This window comes from Carassius auratus, unplaced genomic scaffold (genome assembly GCF_003368295.1).
Source record: "Carassius auratus strain Wakin unplaced genomic scaffold, ASM336829v1 scaf_tig00216597, whole genome shotgun sequence".
NCBI classification, from domain to species: Eukaryota; Metazoa; Chordata; class Actinopteri; order Cypriniformes; family Cyprinidae; genus Carassius; species Carassius auratus.
The window spans coordinates 58,398-82,419 of record NW_020528654.1 but is presented as its reverse complement, the minus strand read 5'-3'; the positions used below and the strand labels follow the sequence as shown (position 1 = coordinate 82,419).

The following is a 24,022-nucleotide window of genomic DNA, read 5'->3' as shown; positions in this document are numbered from 1 at the left end:
GTAGTTCTTGCTGCATCTTTATATACAACCATAAATTATAACAGAATTAATCAGTGCAACATATATCTCCCTCAATGATTGCCTGACCCCTCCCCCCACCAATTCTATTCCTGTCAGACATCTAATTACATTTAATACTTTTTTACACTTAACTAAAACATTCTCTATGTGACCTGCCCATGTTAACCTAGCATCGAAACCCATTCCCAAAACCCAAAGGAACCGACTTTCTCCAGAACATGTCCATAAAGTTTAAGATTAATCTTTTTCCTTGTTAAAGGTCCCGTTTTTCGTGCTTTTTTGAAGCTTTGATTGTGTTTACAGTGAGCAATATAACATGTGTTTATGTTTCACGTGTAAAAAAACACAGTATTTTTCACACAATTCACCTGTATACCACTGTTTTCACTGTCATAAAAACGATGTCTTCCTTGTTCTATAAAGTCCCTCCTTCAGAAATACGTAACGTGTTCTGATTGTGCCAGCGGTTCCTGTGTTGTGAATCGACACCAGCTGAGCACACGCGGCCCTCCTTGAAACGCGATTGGGCTAGTTTTGAGAAGCAAGTGGGTAGGATTTGTTTTGAAAACCTGCCAATCCTGATCTGAACCATAGACAGTATCACAGGAGCGTTTTTACTGACGAGATGCGCATGAAAATCGCATTAAATTTTTTGCACAGCCCTAACATCTAGTTAACAAAGCTAAACAGCGTTGCCCTTTGTGTAATAAGTTACAGAAACTGTTAAACCCACCAACTTAAATAATAACTTTGTCTCCAGACAAAGAGGGAACTGTTCCATCTTTCAAGAATAATCTTTGTACGAATCCGGCATTAAACTGATTGAGATTGAGCAAACTGTCCTCAGCAAAATGTTTTGCACATAGTTTTACATGTGGATTATAATTTTCGGGAACCGAGTTAAACATAAATTGGAACCATTAATCGCCAAGTACAGCATCCCTGGGAAGCCCAAACAAAGGTAATTGGACTTCGAGATGAAAATAACAGCGTTTCGACGACATGGCGACAAACACAAACGCAACTCTTCCTCTTCTCCGTCGGAGCACAACAAGACCACACCCTCTTTTTTGTGTATTCATGTAGGCGTAGGTTAGTCAAAAAACTGTTTTAGTGATGTCATTACTGCAGGAACTAGAGGGATGTAGTCCAAACGGGTTGTTTTTTTTTGTAGGCGAATTCTGTTAAATAAAATATCTCGCTTGACATTGAACTTTCAGCTTTAGAATCTTACAGATATTATTTATACTCTAACAGCAACATTATACACTAACTACAGTTTAAAACATGGGATCACAAAGAACGGGACCTTCCACTTGATTTTTTTTTTTTTTTTTTGAAAATCTAAAACAACATCTCATTGACCATCATTCTACCTGTTCTATTGCTTCCTGGACCATACTTACTGTATATTTTAAGTTTATAACCCCTCTTCCACAAGACCTCATCATCTGCAAACAGTGATCTTCCAATCCCAGGCCCTACATCTGAAAATACATCATTTATCATAATGATAAAGAGTAGGTTACTGATAACACTACTACTACCCATTGTTCAATTTTCTACCATAACACTACCAGTCAAGTCAAGTAACCTTTATTTATATAGTGCTTTTAACATTTACATTACATTTACATTTATTCATTTAGCAGACACTTTTATCCAAAGCGACTTACAGATGAAGACAGTGGAAGCAATCAAAAACAACAAAAAGAGCAATGATATATAAGTGCTATAACAAGTCTCAGTTAGGTTAACACAGTACACGGTACATCATAAATAAAAAGAAAACAGATAGAATAAAAAAATAAAAGAATAGAGCAAGCTAGTTAGAGGTCTTTACACATACACACACACATACATATACAATTGCATAATAAATGAAAAGAAAATAGAATACAAAAAGATTAGAAAGGTAGTTAGATTTTTTAAAGAATAGAATTAGAATAGTGAGTGTTAAAGTTAGAGGGTCAAATAAAGATGGAAGAGATGGGTTTTAAGCCGATTCTTGAAGATGGCTAAGGACTCAGCCTGCCGGATTGAGTTGGGGAGTTCATTCCACCAGAAGGGAACATTTAATTTAAAAGTCCGTAAAAGTGACTTTGTGATTCTTTGGGATGGTACAATCAAGCGACGTTCACTTGCAGAACGCAAGCTTCTAGAGGGCACATAAGTCTGAAGTAACAAATTTAGGTAAATGGGTGCAGAGCCAGTGGTAGTTTTGTAGGCAAACATCAATGCCTTGAATTTTATGTGAGCAGCTATTGGAAGCCAGTGCAAATTGATAAACAGAGGTGTGACGTGTATCTTTTTGGCTCATTAAAAATTAATCTTGCTGCCGCGTTCTGAATTGTAAAGGTTTGATAGAATTGTCTGGAAGACCTGCCAAGAGAGCATTGCAAAGCATAGTCCAGCCTGGACAGAACAAGAGCTTGAACAAGGAGTTGTGCAGCATGTTCCGAAAGAAAGGGCTTGATCTTCTTGATGTTGAATAAAGCAAATCTGCAGGATCGGACAGTTTTAGCAATGTGGTCTGAGAAAGTCAGCTGATCATCAATCATAACTCCAAGGCTTCTAGCTGTTTTTGAAGGATTTATGGTTGATGTGCCTAACTTGATAGTGAAATTGTGATGGAATGATGGGTTTGCTGGAATAATAAGCAGTTCTGTCTTGGCAAGGTTGAGTTGAAGGTGATGGTCCATCATCCAGGAAGAAATGTCTGTTAGACAAGCTGATATGCGAATAGCTACCGTCGGATCATCAGGATGGAATGAGAGGTAAAGTTGAGTGTCATCAGCATAGCAGTGGTATGAAAAGCCATGTTTCTGAATAAAAGAACCCAATGATGCCATGTAGACAGAGAAGAGAAGTGGTCCAAGAACTGAGCCCTGAGGCACCCCAGTAGTTAGATGTTGAGACTTGCACACCTCACCTCTCCAAGATACTTTGAAGGACCTATCTGATAGGTAAGACTCAAACCATTGAAGTGTGGTTCCTGAGATGCCATTTGCCAGTAGGGTTGATAGGAGGATCTGGTGGTTAACCATGTCAAAAGCAGTGGACAGATCAAGCAGGATAAGTACTGAAGATTTGGATTCTGCTCTTGCCAGTCTAAGAGCTTCAACAACTGAGAGCAAGGCCTTCTCAGTTGAATGTCCACTTCTGAAGCCAGATTGGATGCTGTCAAGGAGATTGTTGTGTGTGAGAAATGTAGAGACTTGTTTGAACACAGCTCGTTCAAGTGTTTTTGCAATAAAAGGAAGAAGGGAAACTGGTCTGTAGTTCTCTAGAGATGGGTTGAGGTTGGGTTTCTTAAGTAGTGGAGTTATACGTGCCTGTCTAAATGATGAGAGAAAAACACCAGTGTGGAGGGAAGTGTTGATGATGTGAGTGAGTGCAGGTACAACTTCAGGAGAAATGGCTTGAAGGAGATTAGATGGAATAGGATCAAGCGGGCAAGTTGTAGGGTGATTATAAAGGATGAGTTTTGAGACTCATTTGAGACTCAAAGCAACAGAACAGCATTAAATAGGAAAATATTGTGTCAATAAAGCAAAAGGGCAGTTCATCATTGAATTCAGTGATGTCATCATCTAGCTCAATTCAGTTAAAATAGTATCCGTGCAAACAAGTCAACGAAATCACTGGATATTAAGTGTTCCAAACTAAGCAAGCCAAAGTTGACAGTGGCAAGGAACCAAAAATCCATCGGTGACAGAATGGAGAAAAAAACCTTGGGAGAAACCAGGCAGAAGAATCATCTGTTTCCTGTTGTCTTGTCCCGGTGGCCGTCTAGGAGACATCTCTGGGGCTCATCTAGTTGTCCTGGTCTTTCAGGGCTGCAGAGGGCTGTTGTCCTCTCTAGGTGCTGATCCACCATCTGGACTGGATCCGGGTGACCGCAGTCACCATCTGATCTGGTTACAGACTGGATCTGGTGGCTACGGTGACCTTGGAATAAGACAGAAACAGACTAATATTAGTGTAACAATGTAGTGTCAGATAACATTAAGTAAGTACATTGTGTGTTATGGGAAGCATTTCAAGTTTCGGTTTACCTAGTTAATGCAGCCTTAAAATCCTTTAACGGATTTAAAGATTAGAAATATGTTAGTGTGTTATGTGTGAGGTGGGTCTTTAATATTGATTTAAACTGACAGAGTGTGTCTGCCTCCTGGACAATGTTTGGTAGGTTATTCCAGAGTTTTGGAGTTAAGTAGGAAAAGGATCAGCAGTTGATTTTGATATTCTAGGTATTATCAAATTGCCAGAGTTTTGAGAATGCAGCGGACGTGGAGGACTATAGTGCAATAAGAGCTCGTTCAAATAATGAGGTGTTAAATCATTCAGGGCTTTTTAAGTAATAACCAAGATTGTAAAATCTATACTGTTTGATAGGGAGCCAGTGCAGTGTTGACAGAACCGGGATAATATAGTCATACTTTCTTGTACTAGTAAGAACTCTAGCTGCTGCATTTTGGATTAGCTGGAATTTCTTTATTAAGCGTGTAGAACAACCACCCAATAAAGCTTTAAAATAATCTATCCTTGAGGTCATGAACACATGAATTAACATTTCTGTATTTGACGTTGAGAGCATAGGTCGTAATTTCCCAACTTATAACAAGGAATTGACAGAGATGCCATCAGGTCTTAGACAGCATTCTAGGATATTACATGCAGTGTTTTTGGGTCCTATAATTAAAACCTGTACATTTTTCAAATTGGTATGAAAACAGGTCAGTCTGATCCTTCCCTGGTTTCCAACTTTTTGGAAGTTGTCTTTCCTCCCACTTTCTATTATATAATCAAAGCAGTTTTTCAATTGCAATCTCACCCATAAAAGTCAACATGGTTGTGGCAAGGGGGCATGATTCAGCAAGGTCTGCAGCAGGAGAGAGAGAGAGTTGGGAGATGAGAATTAAGTGGGTCCAATGCAAATGACAACATCTTGTTCTAGTAATTGGTGTAGAGAGGCCTGGGAAAAGATGGCAGGGAGATAGAGACTGAATGCTGACTGGTGTGGAGACTAGGCCTTCGATCTTGCATATGCAATTGTGCTATATTGAGCACTGGTAGCGGAACGTTTATTTATTGAATCCGAATAAAAATCACCAACAGCAGGCAATACGACCCCGTCCACTTCCTTCTCAATTCATTGACTTTCTTACATTGGTGCCGAAACCCAGGAGGAAGGAAGGAGAGTGCTGAGGAGATCAGGCAGCAGGAAGAAGCAAAGACCACGAGTGGCTGCCCCAAGTGATGGTGCTGGAATGATGGAAGATGAGGAGGGACGGAGAACTCGCTGTCATGCTCCTGGGTCGAGGAAGGTTGGCTACTGTCCGAGAGGGAGTGGAGGAGTCAGTCCCATTAACCAGGAGGCCGGAGCCTGCTGCCATCCATCATGATTGGGGAGGAGCAGAGAACAGGGGACTTGCTGCTGTTTGCCCTTTACAGGAGGAGCAATCTCCATCCATCAAGAGGCTGAGGAGCATTAAGCCATCCACCAAAGATCTCCACTACCATCGCATGGCACCTCCAGTAAGAGTCTTTTTTTTACCAGTCTTTTTTTTTACCAGCCTTCCATCTCCTTTTCTCTTGCCTCGTCTATCCTTATCCACAGGTATGCAACGGCCGTCTTGATCGGCTCCCCTGGAGGAGGGGGGGGGGGTAGAGTGCTGTCTTGGGAATACCCCCAGCCTGCGAGGGGTGACGGGGTATGTGATGAGTGGGATGGGTTCGGAACTGTGGGAATGAAGCAAGGTTGTGGAGTAATTGATCTGCACCACTCATCGGTCTCGAGTCCCACGGAGGAGCTCCAAAAGGATAAAAGGAGGAGTAACAAAAGTGAAAGACAAGGGAGGATAAAGCCTGGATTTAATTTTGTGTTTTGGTTCTGTTTGTGCGCAACAGCCATCCATGAGGGGCTGTTGCGCTATCTTGTGTTTATTTTATTATTAAAGTTTTAATGTTCGTCGGTTCCTGCCTCCTTCTTCCCGACCTATGAACTTGTGTTACAATAGTATAACTATCCGATGTGCTATCCGAAAGGTGCACAGATGCGCTTTTTTCATAAAAGCACTGGGACCTGACGACATCAAATCTTACTGTATTTACGTTTAGCATTAGCCAGCACTTTTAAATTTGCCAAGATGTCAGGCACTCTGGCTCCCTGTAAACATTTGACTATGGTGGCTGGTGTCTCTATAGTCACGTTCCGTACAATAGAATCAAAGATAACTAGAGCACTTTCATCAGGTTTCTCAGTGGGTGCATCACTGAGTGGGGAGAACTGTCACAGTGTCTAGTCTGTGTTTCCCTTGGTCTCCATGAGTGCTCTCACTTCCCCATAGGCACCTCCCCGCAGGCACTACAATTTCCATAAGGCCTTGTCCCTTCATCACAGTAATTGCACACCTGTTAATTGCACTCAGGTGTCTTCACTTCATAGTCATTATCCTGCCTATTTAAACCGGTCTGTTTCTGTTTGTTTCATGGAGTCCTTACTTTCCGTCACCTGGTTTCCTCGCGCTCCTAGTATTTTGAGTCCTGTTCCTGTTTGTTTGTTTGTTTGTGTTTTGGACTGATTTTTGGTTTTGACCCCCTGCTTGTTTGATTCTGATTTTGGATTACCCATTAAACTCACACTGCTCTTGGATTTCTCGTCTCCCGTGTCCCAGTCGCTACAGAAGGACTCCATCATGTCTAGATCCAGCGGAAGGGGACTTCATATCCGTTCCCCAGCCTGTGTGGAGGAGCGGAGGGCGAGATTCCTCAAATTAACCACCCTCCGTCAAGAGGGGAATGAGGTGGGTGATGTGGCACAAGTATTCTGGATCCTGGCGGTAGGAATGGGATATAATGATGCGGCCCTGAAGACCTTTTCAATGCCGGTCTGGATAACCCTGTGCCAGAAAGGGAAATGGATAAGCTGGAAGCCTTTGATTTTGGGGGGTTCATTCTGTACCCTTAACATCGGTCTCAGTCAGATACCCCAGCCAAACCTGTCTCTCTGGTGGGATGGCCAACTCTAGACCAGGGTCTACAGACAGGAGGACCACCAGCCCAGCACCGTTTACACTCCAGAGTCAGGTCAAGTCACCGTTTACACTCCAGAGTCAGGTCAAGTCACCGTTTACACTCCAGAGTCAGGTCAAGTCATCAGTGTTCTTCATGGGCAAAGTCAAGTCACCAACTATCTTCATGAGCAAAGGCAAGTCACCATTGATCTTCATGGGCAAAGTCAAGTCACCAGTGTTCTTCATGGGTAAAGTCAGGTCACCAGTTTTCTTCATGTGCAAAGTCAAGTCACCAGTGTTCTTCGTGCGCAAAGTCAAGTTACCGACTATCTTCCTGGGCAAAGGAAAGTCACCATTGATCTTCATGAGCAAATGCAAGTCACCATTGATCTTCATGAGCAAAGTCAGGTCACCAATGATCTTCATGAGCAAAGTCAAGTCACCAATGATCTTCATGAGCAGAGTCAAGTCACCATTGATCTTCCTGAATCCAGTCAAAACACCACGGATCTACCAGAGTCTCTCTACATCTCTGCTGAACTACCAAAGCCTCTCCACGTCTCTGCTGAAATACCAGATCTGCTCCTCATCTCTGCGGAACTTCCAGAGCCTTGTCAGGTCTCAGCAGAACTCTCTAAGTGCTCAACTTATCCTGTCGTGGCCACGGAGGCCGCCCTTAACCTGTTCATGTTCTCTGTATCAGATTTCCTTACCTGACTTGCTCTACTGTGTCATCGATCCCTCTGTGGTGGTCTTCGGCGCCACCCTGGTGGGCTCCTGTCCCGACCGCACGGCTGTGGTGGTCTTCTGTGCCATCCTGGTGGGCTTCTGTCCCAACCGCATGGCTGTGGTGGTCTTCTGCGCTGCCCTGGTGTGCTTCTGTCTCGACCGCACGGATGTGGTGGTCTTTTGCGCCGCCCTGGTGGGTTTCTGTCTCGACCGCATGGCTCCAGTTCCACCTTGCTCCACCCTGGATTCCTGCCCTGTCGGCTCTGCCCTGGGCCCCTGAACTTTGTTCCCTCCTGGTCTCCTTGTTTTTGTTGTTTGCACTTTCTGTCTCTGTTTCCCTCTGTTGCCTGGCCCTCCATTCCTCCCCCGGTGCTCCACCGGTCTAACTCCCTCCTGGTCTCTCTGTGTTCCTTGGCTTGTTCTTGTGTTCAGGTGGAGCATCTGGTAGCTGCTCCGTAGAGGAGGGGGTAATGTCACAGTGTCTGGTCTGTGTTTCCTTGGGTCTCCACTAGTGGTCTCACTTCCCCATAGGCACCATCGTTCATGAAGAAATCTTTTAGGTGAACGAATCATTCTCGTTTACATAATCCACTGACCATAGAGAGTAAAAGACTAATTTCTCATTCAATGAAGTTTCTCCCACAGTAGCGCATGAGTGCAGCATGTACAACTCTGTTAACTGTTTCATCCTCTCAAAAAGAGTTACTCAAGATGTGACGGAGCATGTGACTTGTTGAATGTAGTGAACGAATACGATCTTCTCGTAGGTGAAAGAGTTGAATGAACTGATACATCTCGTTCGTGAATGAAATGAATGAGAGTATACAGGGTCAGTTGGCCAAGCATGTAAATCTCGATCAGCAATCAGCAGATACAAAGCGCAGTTATTGGTGCACATTGGTGCTTGTTTTCATATTTGGAATACAGAACATAACTCCATAAGACATAACACATAAGACACTCTTTTTCGCCATCTGCTGGCGTATTTGTGTAATATGAAGAAATGGTCACTGAACAAATCAGTAATCATTTTGGTGAACAATTCTTAACCCGCAGCAACCAGACCCGCGGATTACCCGTGGGGCCCGTGGGTTTTGAGACAACCCGCGCATCACTAATACACACCAAATGTGGGGCATCGCGTCTCTAGATGTTAGTGGACTCTTGGGTGTTAGTGGTGACTTGACCTGACTCAGGATGGTCAGCGGTGGCTTGATCTGACTCTTGATGGTCAGCGGTGGCTTGACTTGACTCTTGACAGTCAGCAGTGGCTTTACCTGACTCTTGACGGTCAGCGGTGGCTTGACCTGACTCTTGACGGTCAGCAGTGGCTTTACCTGACTCTTGACGGTCAGCGGTGGCTTTACCTGACTCTTTACAGTCAGCAGTGGCTTGACCTGACTTGACTCTGGAAAGTCGCCGGGGACCTGAAAGAGAACTAAAAATGTTGGTACGAAGTAGGGAGATTATGTCACTTCTGGAAGTACGGCAGGAGGCAATTCAATGGGTGGAAGAGGGACAATCCTGTAGGGAAAAATAAGTACAACCATCCCCTCATACTTGTGAGGTTCAGATTACACCCAATTGTGAGGTTCCTTGTGTCCAGCCGTCTTTAGAGCTGACGGAACTTAAGAATATGGTTCTTAAACAACAAGCACAATTGGATTTATTGGTAAAACACTTGGCCCCTGCTACTGGTAAACCTCCAGTTAAAATATTCATTTTAAACGTGGATCTGATGGCCGGCCAATTTGCATTAGATGCAACTTGCCTGGAAATATAGCCAGGTATTGTGTAACTGTCCTGGGTACTCAGATTACTGGGGGCGTATCCATTGGGGAACTAACTAGGCATTCGTAGAACTAGTGACCCCCAGCACACACGCTGAGAGGAACTGTAGATGGCTCCAGTGTGGATTCTTTCGTTTATGATCAGTTAGTAGGACCATGTCCAATGTTGAGTGTGAAGATTTGTAATGTGGATGTTTCATGTTTAGTAGACACTGGTTCTATGGTGACTACTGTGACAGAGTTTTTTTATTAAATATTTTTTTCATTTAAAGAAACAGGATTGTGAGTGGCTTGGTCTAAAAGCTGCTATTGGACTTGATATACCTCATGTAGGCTACGTCAAACTAGATTTGATTGTTTTGAATCAGTGCATTCCAAAGCGGGGTATTTTGATTATCAAGGACCTTGTGAATGTAGCCTTACAAACCCGTAGGACTGTTGCTCCCGGTATTTTAGGAAAGAATGTTTCAACAATTTGGTACAAGTCTTTTTCAGACCCCATTAGTATAATCTGCTGCTCCTGTGGTTAGGCGTGCACTTCATCAGTGTGAGAAAACCAAGGCAATTAATAATTCAACAGTAGCATTTAAAGTAAAAGTACTAGGGGACAGACCCATTTGTATTCCAGCTGGAACCCTTTTCATGGTGCCGGTCACATGCCCCCAACTTCCTTTGGCAGAGTTTTTGTTAGAGCCTTTGGGCCCGGATGAGATTACTCTTCCAGAAGGATTGCTCATTTCACCTGCCCTTTTACATGCAGAGTATGGTACATTATATGCTCCTATTACCAGTGTGAGTTCTTTGGATGTTTGGCTTCCTCCTCTGAGAGTGGTGGGCACAGTACAGGTGGCATCGATTGTCGTGAAAGCTCCAGCTTCATTGGAATTTTCAGTCAGCCAGATGTAGTTTTTATATCTACTCAACAAGTCCCAACTGAGAATATTGTAGAGGGTTTATAATTTCCCTCTTTTGATGGGCTAACTGAGGAGCAAGCCATTAGAGCCAAGTCTCTCCTCCCCAGGTATTCTATTCTGTTTTCCAAAGATGAGGGAGATTTAAGGTGTACCAATCTTATTACCCATGAGATTCCGTTACAGGATGAGGTCCCTGTCCGCCAGCCTTACCGCCGTCTTTCGCTATCACAGTACGACTTGGTGAAAAATCATATTAAACAGTTTTTGGACGGTCAGATTTTTAGGGTAAGTAGTAGTCCTTACTCTTCCCCAATTGTAGTGGTGACAAAGAAAGATGGTAGTATAAGGTTATGTGTTGACTATAGGCAACTAAATGCTAAAACTCGAAAGCATGCCTACCCCCTCCCTCGAATCGAGGATTCATTAGATGCATTTTTTTTACCTTTATTTATATAGTGCTTTAAACAAAATACATTGCGTCAAAGCAACTGAACAACATTCATTAGGAAAACAATGTGTCAATAATGCATAATGACAGTTAAAGGCAGTTACTCGTTGAATTTAGTGATGTCATATCTGTTCAGTTTAAATAGTGTCTGTGCATTTATTTGTAGTCAAGTCAACGATATTGCTGTAGATGAAGTAACCCCAACTAAGCAAGCCAGAGGCGACAGCGGCAAGGAACCGAAACTCCATCGGTGACAGAATGGAGAAAAAAACCTTGGGAGAAACCAGGCTCAGTTGGGGGGCCAGTTCTCCTCTGACCAGACAAACCAGCACTTCAATTCCAGGCTGCAGCAAAGTCAGATTGTGCAGAAGAATCATCTGTTTCCTGTGGTCTTGTCCTGGTGGTCGTCTGAGACAAGGTCTTTACAGGTGATCTGTATCTGGGGCTCTAGTTGTCCTGGTCTCCGCTGTCTTTCAGGGATGTAGAGGTCCTTTTTTAGGTGCTGATCCACCATCTGGTCTGGATACGTACTGGATCCGGGTGACTGCAGTGACCCTCTGATCTGGATACAGACTGGATCTGGTGGCTACGGTGACCCCGGAATAAGATAGAAACAGACTAATATTAGCGTAGATGCCATTCTTCTAAAGATGCAGCAAGTACATCGGGTGTTATGGGAAGTGTTCACTGTTCCGGTTTACCTAATTAATGCAGCCTAAAAATCATTTAACGGATTTGGATATTAAAAGTATATTAGTATGTTATGTGTAAACCAGGTTAAAGAGATGGGTCTTTAATCTAGATTTAAACTGCAAGAGTGTGTCTGCCTCCCGAACAATGTCAGGTAGGTTATTCCAGAGTTTAGGCGCCAAATAGGAAAAGGATCTGACGCCCGCAGTTGATTTTAATATTCTATGTATTATCAAATTTCCTCAGTTTTGAGAACGTAGCGGACATAGAGGATTATAATGTGAAAGGAGCTCATTCAAATACTGAGGTGCTAAACCATTCAGGGCTTTAAAAGTAATAAGCAATATTTTTATAGGGAGCCATTGCAGTGTTGAAAGGACCAGGCTAATATGGTCATACTTCCTGGTTCTAGTGAGAACTCTTGCTGCTGCATTTTGGACTAGCTGTAGTTTGTTTACTAAGCGTGCAGAACAACCACCCAATAAAGCATTACAATAATCTAACATTGAGGTCATAAATGTATGGATTAACATTTCTGCATTTGACATAATAGGCAGTAATTTAGATATACTTTTGGGATGGAAAAATGCAGTTTTACAAATGCTAGAAACGTGGCTTTCTAAGGAAAGTTTGCGATCAAATAGCACACCTAGGTTCCTAACAGATGACGAAGAATTGACAGAGCAACCATCAAGTCTTAGACAGTTAGGTTTTTACAAGCAGAGTTTTAAGGTCCTATAATTAACACCCTTTTTTTCAGAAATTAGTAGTAAGAAATTACTCGTCATCCAGTTTTTTATATCGACTATGCATTCCATTACTTTTTCAAATTGGTGTGTTTCACTGGGCCGCGAAGAAATATAGAGCTGAGTATCATCAGCATAACAGTGAAAGCTAACACCATGTTTCCTGATGATATCTCCCAAGGGTAACATATAAAGCGTGAACAGTAGCAGCCCTAGTACTGAGCCTTGAGGTACTCCATACTGCACTTATGATCGATATGATACATCTTCATTCACTGCTACAAACTGATGGCGGTCATATAAGTACGATTTAAACCATGCTAATGCACTTCCATTAATGCCAACAAAGTGTTCAAGTGTATGCAAAAGAATGTTGTGGTCAATTGTGTCAAACGCAGCCTAAGATCCAATAAAACTAATAGAGAGATTCACCCACGATCAGAAGAGCAGATCATTTGTAACTCTAAGGAAAGCAGTCTCAGTACTATGATACGGTCTAAATCCTGACTGGAAATCCTCACATATAGCAGGTGGCATCTTTTAAATATCTGGGTACAGAAATTGACTCCCAGTTTAAATTTTGACAAGCACTCAGAAAGTGTCTTTAAGAAGGCATATCAACGTCTAGGCGTATTGAGGAAATTGAGGAGCTTTAAAACTGTTTTTCCTTAACCTTCCTTAAGCGTAAAGGAGCAACTGTATTTAAAGTGCTAAAAAAGAAAGAGTCCATAGTTTCGGTTACATCATCAAGTTGTTCTGAGGTTTTGGATATGCTAAGGAATTTGGATTTGCCCCTTTCATTATCAGGGGCAAGGTGGTTCTCCACACTTGACCTGGCCAGCGGATACAACCAGGTGCCAGTGGCAGAGAAAGATAAATTCAAGACGGCTTTTTGAACACCTTTTGGTCTCTTTGAATTTAATCGAATGCCCTTCTGTCTTTGTAATTCACCGGCACATTTCAACGTTTAATGGAGCGTATGTTCGGAGACCAGCGGTATCATTCTGTGTTGTTTTATCTGGATGATGTAATTGTGTTTTCCTCATCTGTTAGTCAACATCTGGAGAGGTTGGAAGAGGTGTTCTCCCGACTCCAACAACAAGAGTTAAAAGTTAAGTTATCCAAGTGTAAAGTATTGGGACACGTGTTGTCTGCTGAGGGAGTGGCGACTGATCCTGGCAAGTTGGAGGCTGTACGGGAGTGGATGCGTTCAGTGCATTTAGCCGAATTAAGGTCGTTTCATGGGTTTGCGGGGTACTGATCATTTTGTTAAGGGCTTTGCTTCACTGGCTGCCCCTCTGCATCAATTGGTGAGTAGGCTGAGTGGACCTAAAAGGAAGGGTAAGATGCCTCATGTCCCATTAGGATCAGTATGGAATGAGATCTGTGAGCATGCCTTTGATACCATTAAACATTGATTGATTATGGCACCAGTCTTGGCCTAGGCGGACTTCACCAAGCCTTTTGTATTGGAGGTAGATGCTAGTCACAGAGGGTTGGGAGCCGTACTTCTCAGGAGCATGATGGTAAACTCAGGCCAATTGCCTATGCTAGTCGCGGTTTGAGACCCACTGAAAGAAACATGGATAATTATAGTTCCATGAAGCTGGAACTCTTGGCTGTGAAATGGGCAGTAACAGAGAAGTTTTGAGATTATATGTTAAAGAGTAATTTTGTCATATATACTGACAATAACCCTTTAAGCCATCTTCAGACCGCAAAGTTGGGGGCCGTGGAACAGAGATGGGCATCACAATAAGCCTTGTTTAATTTTACCATCAAGTATCTTCCGGGCTGTAATAATGGCAATGCCGATGCTTTGTTGCGACAGTATTTAGAGAGGTTATATATCCGGGACCGATATAGCTTGGAAGAGAGAGATGCAATGTCAGTAGGAAGTAAGGAGCTGTTACGACACTGGGAACGGTTGGTGGAGAAGGGAGAGACATTGTACCAGGTAATATTTTTTTTTTTTGGTTATTTGTGTAGCCTATGTAGTTAATTAGCATAGTTGTTAGTGTACCATTAGTATCGTTAGAAGCACAGTTAGTTAGTAGCATAGTATTGTATCAGTTAGGATAGCTTCAAGTTAGCATAGATTTATCTGTGTTTAGTACAGTGGTCAGGATGGTACGTAGGTGTAGTGTTGCTGGTTGTGACAGCACTGCTGGACTGTACTGCTAAATATAACTTAATTCACACCATATTTCTGATATTATCGATCAATCTTATCAGATTAATTTTGATCATTCACTTTTATGTTATATCCGTGAGTGCAGTATACCTGCATTGCGTTAGCACTAGTTAGCTTGTCATTAGCGTTTTCATTTGAACCTATCGCTGTTTTCTTTTCTCCTCTCCTCTCTCTCGCTCCAGTTTTTCACAAGTACATTAAACAACTGTGGTAAGAATATTTCATCAAGCACGGTGAGTAATGGCTTCTCCTGCTATTGTTATTTGCACCTCTTGCCACATGTACAGTTTATCTATCTCTGTCACAGATGAGGGATTCACATGTGATAAATGCAGGCAAATAGTTAGGCTGACAGAGAAGATTTCAGAATAAGAGACACGCATCCAAACTTTAATTGAGAACAGTAAGAATGTTAGGGCTCAAGATACGGCTTTGGATGCATCTAGCTCAGGGATTTCTGTACATTGTTCGGTTCCGGCAACAGAGCCCCTGCAGCAGGGCAACTGGGTGACAGTGAGGCAGCGCAGTTGTGGGCCAAAACATCGCTCTTCTGTTCCGATCAAAACATTTAACAGGTTCTCCCCACTCGAGAGAGAAACTCGATGAAAGTGCTCTAGTTATTGGTGATAATAAATAGTCTTAGTGTTTATATTTGACTAACTGGGGCCCAGGTCAGGAAGCAGACAGATTGGCTAAACCGACCGTCTGCTATCTGCCTCATGTCACAGAGGTCAGTTAATTCTCAGCACATAGAGACTCTTTCACCTAGATATCACACTATAGATACTGTGTCTGTTCCCCGAACTAGAAAATACAAAAGACATCCAAACCAAGTTAAGATTAACAATTTAATTGAGGTTCAACAAATAAAACACAGATGCAATATAGATAAACAAATGATAAAGCTTGGCTTATTGAATATGAGATCCCTTTCTACGAAAACACTTTTTGTAAATAATATGATCACTGTCAGGTAAAGGAACACAAAATCCAATTGCAAGTTAAACAGTTTATTTGCCACAATGCAAAACAGCAGGGAACAAGAAATTAGAGCAGGTGAGCTGGTGAGCTGGAGAGCTGTCTCTGTAACACGGAGGCTATGAGGCACTGACTGGAACCAACCCAGAGAATTCTCCTAAGAGCAGGGGTGGAAGCACACTGGGTGATCTCCTTGGCAGAGTGCAAGAGATATCTGAGGACTGAGAGCAAGACCAGCATCGAAAACTACGAACAACGATCTGACAACATGCAGTACAACCACAAGACAGATAAAGACAGGACAGAACCAGCATCAGGTGCAGCCATGCTGATTAGCTCATCAGCCCAATGATTGCCGGACCAATGCAGAATGAACACACAGATCTATGAACCGTGACAATCACTAATCATAATATAGATGTGCTGTGTTTGACAGAAACCTGGGGCCTGTTGCACAAAAGTAGGATAAGGGATTAAGCCAGGATATCTTGGTGATCCTGGCTCAATTGATCCCTAATCCGGTTGCACTAAAGCTGGATAGGGGGCAGGAGGATATGTTATGGTATAAATTACCATGGAGATTTATTCTGTGGAGCTAGCCTGCTCCAGACCAGGTTAAATTCCAGGATCTATTTAATCTCATCCCTAATGTCAGTCAGCAGTCGCCACAAACGGAAACCAATAGTTATTTCACTGCTCACTATACATTGTTATCACATATAACTAGACCCACTGTCGTTATTTAAACGTTTGTGATCATTAATTTCAATCATTTTGGATTAATGATTTTTAGATGATGTTGCGATCATTAGATAATTTACAGTTTCCCATAGACTATAAGGCTATATATAAAATGATAGAATATTAGGGCCACAGAGGGGAAAAAAAAGACAAGTCATAATATTGTAACCAGTTGTTTTAAAGGAGGACAGTTGTTAAAATGACAGATGTGGGGCATTTCGTGAAATTGTACTTCAGTATGGTTTCATAAACAAAGACATGCTGATGTGCCAGAATATGAAGTATCACATTGTCATAACTATCAAAACTGTAAAAAGAATATGTTGCTTTACTGCAGAAAGAACCATCCTCATAAATTTATGACTTTATCCTTTTTCCTCAGTGGGACCCTAGTACTCGGTCATAAACAAATACACATTCCATATGAATATAAAAACACAATGTGTAACATTATGTTCCTTTATTGAATAAGGACAAAACAAAGCAGGTAAACTATCAGCTCCTTTCGAAACTGAAGTCACAGTGACTCTACAAGATGGAAAGCACAGAATCAAAGCATATTATACAAAATGATACATACACATTCAAAGGTATGTATATAACACACCCTGCATGTCTGCACACTAAAATAAATGCAGGACAAATCCATACACATCAACTGAACAGACAAATGAATGGATGCAGTAGCCTCCCTGCAGCCTTGTATTACACACAGTATACCGCACAAACATCATAAGAGGCCAAATTCCTAAAAAAAAAAAAAACCCAAAAAAACCCTATTTCCTCTGCCACAAAAGGACATTTTTTACCTAAATTGAAAGCACACATACTAACTAAAATAATTCAACACATATTGGTCCCTCAGCAGCCGACCACTGTCGTCATCAGGGAAGATTGCCGGATTGTCCCAGTCCATGGCTGGTGGCACTCTGGGGGCCCTCTCCTTCCTCAGGCAGGCTACATTGTGGAGGACAGCACAAGCCACAGTAATATCACATGCTCTAACAGGGTTGACCCTTAATTTGTGAAGGCAGTGAAAGCGTGCCTTCAGGAGGCCAAAGGTCATTTCAACTCTGGCCCTGGTCCTGGCATGGGCATGGTTGTAGGCCTGCTGTGCTTCCTGGGGGTCTGTGAAAGGTGTCAGGAGAAAAGGCTGGCAGCCATACCCCCGGTCTCCCAGCAACACACCAGAGAATTCACCTGTCAACACAAAATCTCATCATTACTACCTCATGAACACAGTGATATTCTTGACACAGCCATGATGGTTATAAACAGGGGTTGTGTGGCTTACCTTGTGATAGGCACTGATAGATTTCAGAGGCCCGAAAGATTCTGGAGTCATGGACTGAGCCAGGCCATTTCACCACAACATTGCTGATCACACAGTCAGCATTGCAGACCATCTGAAATCATAAGATGAGGAATATTACACCAATCAATGCACATCATTGGCAATGCAGAGTGTTCGTCAATGGACAATATCAAAAAGTTATGTTCACCTGAACATTAATGCTGTGAAAGGATTTCCTATTCACAAAATCTGCCTCATGGGCACCTGAGGGGGCTTTTATCCTTATGTGTGTGCAGTCCACTGCACCAATAACATTGGGGAAACCGGTCACACAAAGTAATGAGTATCCTACTATGTGTTAACAGTTGTCCTGTAATTTGTAGATCCTCTTACCTGCAATCCTATAGAACTCCTCTTTCATGTCACAGAGTCTTCTGTGGCCAGGGAAGGAGATGAAGACATCTGCTAATGCTTTGATAGCCAGACACACACTCCTTATTGTGCGGCAAATTGTGGCCTTGTTCAGCTGTTCTGCATCCCCCACTGAGTACAGGAAGGCTCCACTAGCAAAAAAGCGCAAGGCCACACAAACCATTTGCTCCACACTCAGTGCATGGCTCCGTGCAGTGCGGTGCTTAATCCTGGGACCCAGTAGTCTGCATAGATACCTGATGCCATCTGCAGAAAACCTGTATCTTTCATATAGATGGTCATCAGGGAAGGCCAGTGGGTCCAACCGGTCCCTGAAGACCCTTTCTCGCCTGAAGGCTCTCCTCAGCACAAGTGCTTCTTCATCCACCACATCTCGCAAGAATGGGCATGCCATTGTCAGAGCAGAAAGGAACACACAATTTTGGGCCTTCATATAGGCTAGTGGCCGCACCTGGTGCTGGGGAGGTGGGCAAAAGCTGGTGCCTTATAACGATGACTTGGTTGTACTGATTGCTGTGAAAATAAAATATACCTTAGAAAGATGCCACCGTCCTGTGTGCTCACAATAAGAGCTCATATGTCATGGCTCACTTGACTTTACGAGAATATACCTAATTTTTATTTTTAGCTGTGTCATCTTCTTGGAGCTGGGGGAGGAAAGAAAAATAATGATTAATACATTTGTGTTACAGTTAGCATACAGTGTACACTGAAGGTATATCTCACCTCCCGCTCAAGTTTTTTTATTTCAAGGTCCAGTTTCCTAATTGTCCTCTTTTTTATTTCGGACTCCAGTGCAAGATTTTCTAGCTTTTTCTTCTTGTACTGAATGTCTATGTCTGCCAGTTCTATTTGGCGCCGGAGGTGGTTGCCATACAACTTTCTGATAGCTTGTGAGCTCTGTGAACACAATACAATTAGCGCAGCTTGAATTTGGCAGGATGTGGTGTCCTTTTATTAATACGCACTATGTTGCCAGGCTGGTTTTCCCACTGTATAGCATCTGGGTCCTGTAAAAGAAATTAGATTTTTTGATTTTGATGAGGACTCCTCACCATTGTAGAGTAAATAGTACTTTCACAGTCTTAACATGATACCTCATGCCTTCTGGAATCCAGAGAGATGGTCTCCTCCTCATCATCATCTCCATCATGTGCTGTTGCTGCTGCACTGGGACTTTCACCCTATCACATTTAATCGGATTCATATTGAAGCCAGTAGACAAGACATGCCAGGCCTACAGTATGCCTTTGATGGAGGACTCACTGGATCAGCATCATCTGGTGCTTGTGCTGGTGGCTCTAACAGGAACACAGTGCTGCCAGACACTGTAAGGCAATAGGTAAACCAAAGTCAGACAGTCCAAATTGATTCAATATGAATGTGGTTGTATTCCATGTAGAGATGGAAGGACATACCTTGAATGAAGCGGGTGGCATCTTGGGAGGAACCTATGCTCGTCTCTTTCCCCCCAGGGATCCCCTCTAAGACGGGCCTGCCTTTATTTAGCTCCAAGGCCATGTCCTCTGCTGGGGTAAGGTCAGCCTTTGGTGACCCACCACCCGTGCCTTGTCTGTGGGTATTCTTTTTCACTGCTAAAACAGTACAGACAATGTGTGAGCAGGCACCTTCTGGGTACAATATATGCTTGTGCTTTGTTAAATATTAGTCAGGGACCATACCATTCTGCAGAATGTTCTTGTATTTGATTTTGACCTGCTGCCATGTCCGTTTTGGCCCGTTCATGTTTAATCTACATCACACGCACACACACACACACATTCTTTATCACAAGAACATTTAATGGAGTCACACTGACAAAAATGACTTGGTATTTTTGTATTGTTTTCAGTAAAAAAAAAAAAAAAAAAACAATGTATTTTATTGATTTTCTAAATGACCTAGCAAAATAAGTATAGGTTTAGACCAAAAATATAAACTTCAAGTAAATGTGTGCTTAAAACAAGCAAAAAATTTAAATATCTGTCAATATAATAAGAAAAATTCTCTTGAAATAAAGTTTACTTTTCCCATAAACACTTACTTTTAGAAAAGTTCTCTTGTTTCACTGGCATAAGTTTTTTGCTTATTTTCCTAGGTTATTTTGCTCTAGAAAATATTTAAGATTTTTTTTTAGATATTTTTTTTTACTGAAAACAAGACAAAAATACTAAGTAAGAAAGACATTTTTGCAGTGCAGTGAGCAACCGACCTTGGGTCCTTTGAAAGGCGCTATATAAATTAAAGTGATTATTATTATAGCTCATCTATGTATTCAAGAAAATTTTATTTATATAGCACTTTTCACAATTGTTTCATTCTGTCAAAGCTGCTTTACATTAATAAAAGCAGGGGAAACACAAAAAAAACCGGTGGACAACATAATAAGCAGAGTACAACGGCTAAGATTAAACCGTACTGAGCGTAGTAACGTAAAATAATAATGTAAGGCTTTAATAATAATATATCATAGCTTTATAAAGTGTGATGGAGTTACGTTACACAATTTCACTCATATATGCAGTGCATTTCAATAAAAAAATGTAACCGTTTCATAATTACAGTACAACTGCGTTTTTGGAGATGTGAATTAAATATTTGATTTGTAATTGTGATGTTTCAGCGGAGCGGTGAGTGTGTAATTGTGCACTACTTACGCATTCAGGCGGTCTGCAATACTTTGCCACGCTTTTTCTCTTTGCTTTATCACTGTGGCGGTGTTGCCTTTCTTCTTAATTATATCTTTTACCTCCTCGTATGCCTCTATGAGGATTTGTGCTTCCGACGGGGAAAAGTACGCGGCTCTAGTTGCCATGGTAAATCAGTTAATCTGTGATCTGTGGCGGGGTCTATTTGAGTGAGCCGTGAGCGCGCACCTATCCAGGATTGGTTTCACCTGGCTTAATGAATCCGTTTCTGCTCATCCTGGCTTGGTCTTTGTGCAACCAATTAAGCCTGGACGCACATGTTTTGGCTTTATTGAGCTCAGCTGAGTCATTTATCCCGGATGTCTTAATTCTACTTTTGTGCAACAGGCCCCTGGCTAAAACCTGATGATTACATTATTTTAAATGAGTCCACCCCGCAAAGATTACTTTTATAAACATGAGCCGTATCTAAAAGGCAAAGGGGGAGGAGTTGCTTCAATTTATAACAATGTTTGTTTTCAGGATTTCTCAGAGGTCAGGCTTCAAGTATAACTCGTTTGAAGTAATGGTGCTTCATATAACATTATACAGAGAAACAAATGTTAATGACAAATCCCCTGTTATGTTTGTACTGGCTACTGTATACAGGCCACCAGGGCACCATACAGACTTTATTAAAGAGTTTGGTGATTTAACATCCGAGTTAGTTCTGGCTGCAGATAAAGTTTTAATAGTTGGTGATTTTAATATCCATGTTGATAATGAAAAAGATGCATTGGGATCAGCATTTATAGACATTATGAACTCTATTGGGGTTAGACAACACGTTTCAGGACCTATTAATTGTCGAAATCATATTCTAGATTTAATACTGTCACATGGAATTGATGTTGATAGTGTTGAAATTATGCAGCCAAGTGATGATATCCCAGATCATTATTTAGTTTTGTGCAAACTTCATATAGCCAAAATTGTAAATTCTACTTCTTGTTACAAGTATGGTAGAACCATCACTTCTATCACAAAAGATTGCTTTTCTAAATCTTCCTGATTTATCCAAATTCCTTAGCATATCCAAAACCTCAGAACAACTTGATGATGTAGCAGAAACTATGGACTCTCTCTTTTCTAGCACTTTAAATACAGTTGCTCCCTTACGCTTAAGGAAGTTTAAGGAAAACAGTTTGACAACATGGTATAATGAGCATACTCGCACCCTAAAGAGAGCAGCCCGAAAAATGGAGCGCAGCTGGAGGAAAACAAAACTAGAGGGATTTCGTATTGCTTAGCGGGAAAGTAACCTATCCTACAGAAAAGCATTTTCAAGCACTGCTGATTCGAACACTTTTCTTCTCTTTCAGAAGAAAACAAAAATAACCCCAGGTATTTATTCAATACAGTGGCTAAATTAACGAAAATAAAGCCCCAACAAGTGTTGACATTTCTCAACACCACAGCAGTAATGACTTTACAAACTACTTTACTTCTAAAATTGATACTATTAGAGATAAAATTGCAACCATTCAGCCGTCAGCTACAGTATCGCATCAGACAGTGCACTATATACCCTCTTAGGAACACTTCCACTCATTCTCTACTATAAGAGAGGAAGAATTGTATAAACTTGTTCAATCATCTAAACCAACAACATGTATGTTAGACCCTATACCATCTAAGCTCCTAAAAGAGGTGCTTCCAGAAGTCATAGATCCTCTTCTGACTATCAATAATTCCTCATTGTCATTAGGATATGTACCCAAAACCTTCAAACTGGCTGTTATTAAGCCTCTCATCAAAAAACCACCACTCGACCCCAAAGAACTAGTTAATTATAGACCAATCTCGAATCTCCCTTTTCTGTCCAAGATACTACAAAAGGTGGTATCCTCACAATTATATTCCTTCTTAGAGAAAAATGGTATATGAGAGGATTTCCAGTCAGGATTTAGACTGTATCATAGTACTGAGACTGCTCTCCTTAGAGTTACAAATGATCTGCTTTTGTCATCTGATCGTGGGTGTATCTCTCTATTAGTTTTATTGGATCTTAGTGCTGCGTTTGACACAATTGACCACGACATTCTTTTGCATAGACTTGAACACTTTGTTGGCATTAATGGAAGTACATTAGCATGGTTTAAAATCGTACTTATATGACCGCCATCAGTTCGTAGCAGTGAATGAAGGTGTATCATATCGATCACAAATGCAGTATGGAGTACCTCAAGGCTCAGTACTAGGGCCGCTACTCTTCACGCTTTATATGTTACCCTTGGGAGATATCATCAGGAAACATGGTGTTAGCTTTCACTGTTATGCTGATGATACTCAGCTCTACATTTCTTCGCAGCCTGGTGAAACACACCAATTTGAAAAACTAATGGAATGCATAGTCGATATAAAAAACTGGATTACGAGTAATTTCTTACTGCTAAATTCTGAAAAAACAGAGGTGTTAATTATAGGACCTAAAAACTCTGCTTGTATTAACCTAGAACACTGTCTAAGACTTGATGGTTGCTCTGTCAATTCTTCATCATCAGTTAGGAACCTAGGTGTGCTATTCGATCGCAATCTTTCCTTAGAAAGCCATATTTCTAGCATTATGGCCTATGCTCTCAATGTCAAATGCAGAAATGCTAATCCATGCATTTATGACCTCAAGGTTAGATTATTGTAATGCTTTATTGGGTGGTTGTTCTGCACGCTTAGTTAACAAACTACAGCTAATCGAAAATGCAGCAGCAAGAGTTCTTAGAACCAGGAAGGATGACCATATTAGCCCGGTCCTGTCAACACTGCACTGGCTCCCTACCAAACATCGTATAGATTTTAAAATATTGCTTATTACTTATAAAGCCCTGAATGGTTTAGCACCTCCGTATTTGAATGAGCTCCTTTTACATTATAATCCTCTATGTCCGCTACGTTCTCAAAACTCAGGCAATTTGATAATACCTAGAATATCAAAATCAACTGCGGGCGGCAGATCCTTTTCCTATTTGGCGCCTAAACTCTGGAATAACCTACCTGACATTGTTCAGGAGGCAGACACACTCTTGCAGTTTAAATTTAAAACTTTAAGTTTAAACCCATCTCTTTAACCTGGCCTACACGTGTCACGCTGTCAGTCTCTGTTTTCCTGGGTGTCCACTAGTGAGCTCACTTCTCCTTAGGCACTTCACCATAGGCACTATAATTCCTCTAGTCTGGTCCTGTCTTCACATTAATTGCACTCCAGTTAATCGCACAGGTGTAGGAAATCTATTGTCATTAGTCTCCTTATAAACACGTGTCTTTTCCAGTTGTTTGTATGGAGCCCTTACCCTTCGTTATTCAGCCTTCTCGTTCCCCCAAGATTCATCCCTGCCTTCTCGT

At 41.7% G+C, this 24,022-nt stretch overlaps 1 protein-coding gene and 1 long non-coding RNA gene across 2 annotated transcripts; both read right to left on the bottom strand.

The window, feature by feature from the left end:
* Positions 1 to 16,694: 16,694 nt before the first annotated feature.
* LOC113098634 (putative nuclease HARBI1) lies at positions 16,695 to 18,437 on the bottom strand. The gene is made up of 4 exons (XM_026263689.1): positions 17,958 to 18,437; positions 17,773 to 17,864; positions 17,565 to 17,676; positions 16,695 to 17,470 (listed from the first exon to the last, which is right to left on the bottom strand). Exons 1-4 carry the CDS (start codon positions 18,427 to 18,429, stop codon positions 17,100 to 17,102), a joined length of 1,047 nt encoding a protein of 348 aa, XP_026119474.1. The 5' UTR covers positions 18,430 to 18,437; the 3' UTR covers positions 16,695 to 17,099.
* A 187-nt stretch (positions 18,438 to 18,624) lies between these two features.
* LOC113098636 (uncharacterized) lies at positions 18,625 to 19,274 on the bottom strand. Its single transcript, XR_003289123.1, has 5 exons — positions 19,263 to 19,274; positions 19,094 to 19,180; positions 18,965 to 19,006; positions 18,723 to 18,896; positions 18,625 to 18,643 (listed from the first exon to the last, which is right to left on the bottom strand). It is a non-coding gene; the product is annotated as an uncharacterized LOC113098636 (long non-coding RNA).
* Positions 19,275 to 24,022: the final 4,748 nt, after the last annotated feature.

Coding starts and splice junctions, on each gene's coding strand:
- LOC113098634 (XM_026263689.1), bottom strand. CDS start 18,429: ATGAAGGCCCAAAATTGTGTGTTCCTTTCTGCTCTGACAATGGCATGC. Junction 17,865..17,957: donor GGAGTTCTATAGGATTGCAG/GTAAGAGGATCT, acceptor TTATTGGTGCAG/TGGACTGCACACACATAAGG. Junction 17,677..17,772: donor TTCACAGCATTAATGTTCAG/GTGAACATAACT, acceptor TTATGATTTCAG/ATGGTCTGCAATGCTGACTG.